This window comes from Alnus glutinosa, chromosome 1 (genome assembly GCF_958979055.1).
Source record: "Alnus glutinosa chromosome 1, dhAlnGlut1.1, whole genome shotgun sequence".
In the NCBI taxonomy this organism is placed as follows: Eukaryota; Viridiplantae; Streptophyta; class Magnoliopsida; order Fagales; family Betulaceae; genus Alnus; species Alnus glutinosa.
Window position 1 is genome coordinate 15,763,408 of NC_084886.1, and position 8,411 is coordinate 15,771,818.

Consider the following 8,411-nt stretch of genomic DNA (forward strand, 5'->3'; position numbering starts at 1 on the left):
ATGTAAGTATATATTATGGAATTTGTTATGTAGCAAGCAAGTTAGTGACCATTCATATCTTTATTATAATCTTACGTTAAACCACTTTCTCTGTGAAAGTACATGCATGCCCCATGAAGAAACCTAAACAGAAGATAAAGCGAAAAAAAAAAAGGAAAACGACTTTCAATTGCTACATGAACATCAGACGATGAGTACATAGATAGTCTTCGGTAACATTAGCATCGGATTACAAATGTAATCATGATGCTCTTTATTGTAGATTTTCTTATAGTACTAGTAAACACTCGTCACAAACAAACTTAAGACATACATTATTATTTGGTGAAAACATTGGTCGGCAGACGCGGCCAACTAATGCAGTGCGTTCGGAGCACCGTCAAGGTGGCAGCACTTGAAGCTGATAAAAGTCTGCATAACGCGGGGACAGTGAGGGCATTTCATATGCTCAGGGATTTTTCCAGCAGTGATTGGGACGTCAAAACGACAGCATGGGCGATCCATTTCAATAAGCTTGTCATGGTACTCTTTGAAACAAATTTCGACGCCAATCTCACGAGCGTACCCCTTCCATTTCTCAAACTCATCCAAGACCTTCATAATTGTTGTCCCATGACCAGTTGCAACCACTCTAGACCCTTTGCTGAGCACAATCCATCCACTTTCATTCTTGTAGGAAAGCAACTTCTGGATTTCCTGCGTTAGAGGATCCGAGTCGGTCTTCTTGTGAGTCCTTGAGAAGAAAAAGCTCTCTATGCAATTCCAGAAATGCCCTAGGATGCCGATATCATCCTCCCCTTTGCTGCCTTTCCCAACGCAAAACAACTCTATTGAAATCCTTGCACCCTTTATAACTGGATCATTCGCCAGGGCAGTTGCTTTCTTTGTAAATTGTTGGATCCACTCGTTGTCCTTACCTCCATAGAAGAAAATGTACTTCTCCTCTTGGATCTGATTGATAAAAATATATATATTGCCAAACCTCAAATTATGAAGTTTCCTTAAATTTGCATGCATGAATATGTGCACGTGTGTGATTTATGTATGTATATGCATTTAGGATTGTGAAAATAACGTTACCCATGCATTTAGGTTCGGATTACTGTCACTCCAAATGCTTTCCATCAAAAACCCTTTGCTCGATATAGTTTCTTCAGCTATGGTAGTGAAAGGGAAGGCCTTCATTCCCCATACCCGAATCATGTGTAGTGCATTTGGGTGTTCCACTTTCCCTTGTGGGTTCATCACCACAGCGATTGCCTTATTCTTGAAGTTCCACTCCTCCTTAATGAACTTGATGCCTACTACTGGTGAAAAGTATTGCACTATGTACCACGGCATCTTATTCCGCAGAATCTCGAACTTTTTTCGCAAGTCATCAGTCCATTCCTCCACAATTGGAATCCATACAATTTTATATTGCTCATTCTTCCTTATTCCGTCATAAATTGGCTTCAAGATCGAGATCTCATCAATTGAGACGTCCAGGCCCGAGAGGAACAATACTACATTCTTCTTTTTCAGCACATCAATGCTAACCTGTTTGTGGAACATAATGATGAAAATTAGGTAAACTGTTAAATACCCCCCCCCCCCCCCCCCCCTAAAGTAATGTAAAAAAAAAAAAAAAAAAAACGCTAGAAAAGTATGCTACAAGACTAACCAACTTGTTTGTAGAACCATCAATAAGCTGTTGCACATTATCCTTGGCGAAAACCAGTGCCTTGAAAACCTCCATGATTTCGGTAGGTGTTCGCAAGAGTTTCTTGAGTTTCCTATAAGCCTCAAGTTCATCTGTAGTGAATAAGAATCCTTGGTCAACACTTTCACCCATTTTTAAGACATTGTATTGCATATGCTACAGATTCAAGGTAGTGTGAATGAAAATCGTCCTAGTGGCTAACCTATTTGTTGATGGCAAAGTTTTATCTGCATCTTTAGAAAGTTGAGGGTGATATTGATTTTCTGAGCAAAAGGAGATAATTCCTGTCTCTTGTTCCTGAAATTAGGCAACCATGCATTTAGAAACCTATAAATCGGACAATAAGCATAACAGACAGCTTATAACTGTGATGTGGTAGTGAATTCTACTTGGAGGATTTCAGTATATATAACATATGTCAAGGACATGAACTTACTCATCGCTAGTGAGACAACACATTTGTGTCATGCAAGCTACAATAGTTATGATAGCCCAATAGGCGTCCACTGGGATACGGTCCATGGCAGTTGATAATGCTGGTACATCCTTTGTGTCATAGATTGATAGTTTCTCCAACTCAAAGATGGACTCGATGACTTCCAATGTGGCCTTGATTAGATTGTTAACTTCAACAATCTCTTTCCCGTATTTCGGAAGGACTGGACGCTTTAAGATGGTAGGTACTCGTCTTAGAATCCCCATTGATTTGGCGAGTTGGTCCGAAGAGTGAAGTTGGGCTAAGAGCCAGAAATCTCCGTAGTCCAAAGCAAAAGCAGCAAGCGTCAGCACTGCTTTCGCATCCCATGAATAGGTTGAGAGTTTGTTAAGAATCGACATAGTAGTTTTGTGCGCAATTTCCTCACCCGGAGCCTTGCATGCCATCTGAATTACACAATATTTATTATTGTCAAAACTTCTAATTGAACTGTACAACAGAGTGATCACATTCATATTCATACTAGTTCATGCAACAAGTTAGATATTGATATATTAAAAAAGAGATATGTTAACTATCATCCTATTGTCCGTCTCTTTTGCAAATTAACCATTAAATTTGTGAAACTTATGCACTTACATATGAATCTCGACAAATTCAATGATTGATTTGATAAAAAAGAAAAATTGTATGGAGATGTACAACGGTTCCCATCCGGTATTGGTCCTCTATTTTTCTTCTTTTCGATCTTAGGTCTTTTAGTTTTGGGTTTTTCTTCTTGTTGGGAGTAGATCTTCGGTGGTAGGGTCTTTTCCGGCGCGCTTGCGTCCTGCCCGAGACCTCGTTGGCTTGTTCTGGTCCTCTTTGTCAACGCCAATTCTATGGATGGTCGTTGTGCTATTGTGTGTGCTATTTGGTTCACTCACATCTTGGGTTATAGATCTTAGGGTTTTGGGACCTCCTCTCCGTGCACGTGCCTCACCGGGGGACTACCTATTGTGGTCCAGCTCTTCCTAGCCGTTGGCGCAGTTGCAGGTGGCCGCCACGTGCTGTTTCGGCATGCGTGGTCGAGGGAGTTTTCGATTTTTGGGTGCTAGATCTATAGCATTTGGGACCTATTCTTCAAGCACGCACCTTTCTAGTGGCTTCTAGCTCCGGCGTTTTTCGCTCCTTCCAGTGGTCTTTTTGGCTAGTTTCGCACCGCGCCAACGTGAGGGACGCCACGTGCCGATGCACGTGTGGCTCCACGCACCACCGTCTTTGGTTTTTTTTTTTTGCTGCCTTTTTCTTTGTATTTTGGGTTTGTTCTTTTTCGGCTTTTGTCGGCTCGGGTTTTGGATTTTTTTGTTGTTTTTTGAGAGGGTAGTTTGGGGTTTCTAGTGGGTTTGGGGGGGTTCGTTGGGTTGGGGTAGTTTCGGGGCTAGTTTGGGTGTACGATAGAGGCTTCTTCTGTTTTTTGGGTTTTATGTAGGCTATATGTGCTTTGAGTGTTGTGGGTCTTTGTGAGTTTTTTTGGGTTTATTTTGTGGGTTAGCTAGATTATTCTTGTGTATACTACCTATCTACTTAAGAGCGTCTTACGTTTTTTTTTAATAAAATTTTCTTACTTATATATATATATATATATTAATTACCTCAGAAGAAAGTTGTTTGAGGGTGCACAATGGTGGACTAAAGCTGGCCTTGGGCGCCTTGTCCTCCAAATTCTCCAGGTGATCTTGGGTACCCTACAGTAAGTGATCAAGTATTTATCAATTAATGAGAAAACTCAAAAGATATGCATATGGAGATATATATTAAAGAAATGGAATACGTATTCTTCGTTCCTGCCTCAATTTAAACTAAAAAAATAAATAAAATTATCCCATCTATTTTTGTTCTCACTTCCAGAATAAATTTGTTAAATCTCAATTAATGCTCAGCTCTCTGCCATTTCAAGAGGACAAGGCTGAGGAGGTTAATTGAAATAGGAAGAGTTACCAGTAGTACTACAGTGTATCCCAACCTTTGCAATTAATATACAGAAGATCAGAAATGTGAGTAGAAGAAAAAAAAATTATTATTATAAAGACTACGTAGGGTAGAAAGATATATATATATATTCACCATCACAACATTGTCAACAATAAGGGTGGCACGCTTAAGAACGTTTTCGACGACGACGAATAGAGAGTCAGCGTCAAACTTTTCGTCGGCATGAACATGGGTTGCATAAATTTGATTCATGATCTGCTCGTCGGACATGCTTAGTACGCTCAGCTCACCGTTAATGGCTGGCTTTGCGGCGGCAATGAGCAACTTGCTGGCCATAGTCTTGTGTTCACAGAAACTTTTAGGCTTGCGGAAGAGAAGAGATCGAAGTTGGCTTGGGTTGTGCAATAGCCTGGCCCATATTTATAGCCGTCAGCACCGGTACCGGAATATGGTCACAAGCAACAAGTTAATTAATTAAGCTGGTCCACTGATAATAATCATCTAGCGGTGGAAACTGGAAAGCATATGGATTGAAACATATCTCAATGGTCCGATCAATATATATATATATATATTTCGAAAAAAAAAAATTGTAGAAATTACTCTCCAATTTTTTTGTACAACAACTTTGCGACAATTTATACAAATTTTATGAGTCATAGAATTTTATACTCGTTAATGGTCTGATTTTGACAGGTATAAAGTCGTTGTTGTTCTCGCTTGATCCGACAACTTAAGGATAAATACTTCATTATTCTTTTACCTCATTTTTTTTTTTTTGTTCCGTATAAACTCACATCAAAATGCGAAACATTTTAACTTTAAAAGGGAGGTAGAATAAGAGAAACTAATAATTATACTTTTCACACCAACACCGATTTATTATATATTTATTGATGTGATATTATTAAATAGTTTTTTTTTTTTAATTTTTTAAATAGCCGACATGAAAAATTAATTAAAATTTGATTAGATAATTGGTGTAAAATAAATGTAATAAATAAACGTAAAGATTACAATTACTACTTATTATCATATCACGAAAAATGATTGTTTATTTTAAAAACTTAAATAGCTGAAAAATAATAAATTGAGATAGGTTTTGCATGTTGACTTTATTAGTAACGTAAATCTTCCAAAGTAAATATTTTTGAAATTAACTGCTCCGAGAGTGATTTAATTACTTTTGAAGAGTTCTTCAAAATGTTTTAATTTCATCATGACCAAGTAATCCCTTGTGTTTGTTTTGTTTTATGCTTTAATTTGTAGGATTGTAGTGATTTTAAATGTGGTGTTTGGCTTAATACATGTTTTGTATGGAGTGCTACACAAACTCTCAAGTACCTAATTTATGACGTGGCAGTGAAAATCATTATTGGATATAAAATAATAAATAAAAGTATATATAGCATATAATGGTGATTTTTATTTTTCACTATCACGTTAGAGAATAAATACTACGAGCATATATATATATGTAACATTTCTCATTGTTTTAACTTGCGGTATAATAAAAAATAAAAAAAAAATAAAAAAAAAAAAAAAAAAAGAAAGAAAAAAAAAAAAGAGGGAGAGAATTTTCCAACAACCATATGATGCTTAATTAATTTCTCTTTCAAAATGATTTATGTTTTCTTGTCACATTACGAACGTCATATTTGTTCAGTATTTAGTTTGAGGGGGGGGGTCCGGTGGGGGCATGGCCCCCCCCCTCAACTCTTAAGAAAAATAAAAATAAAATAAAATTTAAAGGTAAACAAAAAAAATTAAATTAAGATATTTTATTTTTAGATGAATCAAATTAAGGTTTTTTTTTTTTGCTTATAGGCCCCTAGCAAGATTTTTTTTTTCCTTGGCCCCTTCCCTTTTATCATCTTTTCAACTATTGTCAAAACTTTTTCCTTTAATAGTTCACATGTAGCAATTAACATGTCTGAGAAGGTAAACGAAAAGGGTTTAGTAAAGTAGTGCATTAGAAGAAGACAGGTGTGGATTTGAGGAGTCACAAGCTTGACCAAGCTCGATTTTTTAAGAATGTGTGAAAAAAATAACTGAGACCTTTTTTTTTTTTTTTTTTTTTTTTTTTTTTTTTTTCTGAAGAATCTTTGGACAGCGGTTTTCTTTATTTTTTATTTATTATTTTTTTCTTTCTAAAAACTCTTTTTACTTTTGCTTATTGTTTTTTAATTTGAATGTTATAATAAAAATATCAAAATTGGGTTATGTTTAATTTACTTAAAATTTGTATTTATATATATACTTTAAAAAAATGCTACACATCATCCCCTTGTCCTCCTAAAATTGATGTGGCTCTAAAAATCACCATTGGATCAAAATCTAATAGTCATATATCAAAAATTCAATGGTGATTTTAAGAGTTACATCAATTTTGGAGGGACAAAAGGAGGGCAAAGGGATGATGTGTAGCATTACTCTATACTTTAACCCTACTTAAGAAAAAAAATTATTTGGCCCCCTCTCATTAAAATGTTTGGCTCCGTCTCTGGTTTGAAAAATCAAGCTTTAGGAAGGTTGAAACAACAGTTTGCTAATATGTCAGTGACATAAATATCTCTATATATGGAGGTAATTACTAATTAGCGTTAGATGTAGAATTAATTTTACCACAAATTTGTCAGATTGATTTATTATTCTTTTAGCCTAAAAAGTTTGAAAGTTCTTCAAGGTTGTTCTTCTTTCCGGGATAAAAGGGTTGGAGTTAATTAGTTCGTACGTAATTTATGTAATGAATATCTACGTGTACAACGTTGCCTTTTGAAAATCAAAACTTCGTACTGAACCAGAAAAAATGTTTGTGAAATTTGGCGGGCTCTAGAAAGTGAGCTACTTTCTAGGGCGGCTTGTGAGTCGGCTGCAATTAATCCTTGTTAACTTCTTAATTAGTACCAATTATGTCATATGGCATAATGAAACGTGTTGAATTACATCATCACAATTATGTCATAGGGGTATTTTATAAGAATATTTTTGTTTTATTGAAAAATTATAAGGTATTTTTGACTTTTTATTGACATTAATTGGTGGAAATTAACTCATGCACCGTTAATGGTCCGATCAATTTTTGTTTAATTTTTGGAAACATATATACCTCATGCATGCACTGTCTTTAAGCACTTTTTGTCCTATAATTATTCTACAATTAATACTGTACGTAGAAAATTTTGCCTGAAAGATATCTATTTAAAGAAATAAGAGAAATTGATAATTCTAATTTTTTTTTTAATTATTTTACTGATTTTAAATTATCACATCAATTTGTAAATAATTTTGTACGTAGTAAAAATTGTAATAACTCTAATATCAGTCTTTTTTTCTAATATATATATATATATGATCCCTACTTGCTGTGCATTTTACGTGCCACAAGTTTTTTAAAATTCTTTTGCTATAGTAGCATTATTTTGGTTGCATTTGTGATAGAGATATGCTATTTTGTCATTTGAAGACACAATTTTTGATTATTTTATCTATGTGTCAATGTAGTCTTCTAGCTAATTTTAGAGTTTTTTTCTTAACAAAATAATAAAAAAAAAATTTTTTTAAAAAGTTGTCATGTGAACAAAGATTGTTAAGAATTGTGTCTCTTGGGATGACAATGTATCATATTTCTTTGTGATAATAACAAGGGTTTTTTAGAGCATTGCTAGCTATTTTTTTTCAATTTTTTTGAGGTCCCTCATATTTTTCATTTTTAATTAAGAGCTTTTTCATTGTTCAACTTTTTTCAAAATTTGAATAAAAAAATCTATACAAAATCTATCACCATTTTTTCTGAATCAGAGAATTATGGCCTTGTTTGGTAAGGGAAAGAGAATTGGTAGTGGGGTTTAGAAGTGATAGATATGATATAAAGTAAAAAGAATTTATATAGAAAAATGAAAAAATTTTGTATTGTAGTGAATTTTTTTTATTTAAATAATAATAAAAAAATTATTAATGTGATATAAAATTAAAATGTTTTGAAGTTAATTGTTTTTAGGATAAGTAAAGAGGGAGAAGGAGAATTTTTAATTCTCTTAGCAAACAAGGCCTATAAGTACAAGTTTTACATAATTTTTGTTTAAAAAAAAGAATTGTAGAAATCACTCTCCAATTTTTTTATACAACAACTTTGCGACAATTTATACAAATTTTATGAGTCATAGCATTTTATACTCATTAATGGTCTGATTTTGACAGGCATAAAGTCATTGTTGTTCTCGCTTGATCCGACAACTTAAGGATAAATACACTTTCTTTATTTTTTTCTTTTATAACACTTCACTATTCTATTAGAAT

At 34.2% G+C, this 8,411-nt stretch overlaps 1 protein-coding gene across 1 annotated transcript; it reads right to left on the reverse strand.

Moving 5' to 3' along the window:
- Positions 1-354: 354 nt before the first annotated feature.
- Positions 355-4,487, reverse strand: LOC133858930 (protein SIEVE ELEMENT OCCLUSION B-like). Its single transcript, XM_062294378.1, has 7 exons — positions 4,245-4,487; positions 3,773-3,865; positions 2,139-2,584; positions 1,905-1,999; positions 1,664-1,794; positions 1,081-1,539; positions 355-951 (listed from the first exon to the last, which is right to left on the reverse strand). The coding sequence occupies exons 1-7, from the start codon at positions 4,446-4,448 to the stop codon at positions 355-357; spliced, it is 2,025 nt and encodes a 674-aa protein (XP_062150362.1). The 5' UTR covers positions 4,449-4,487.
- Positions 4,488-8,411: the final 3,924 nt, after the last annotated feature.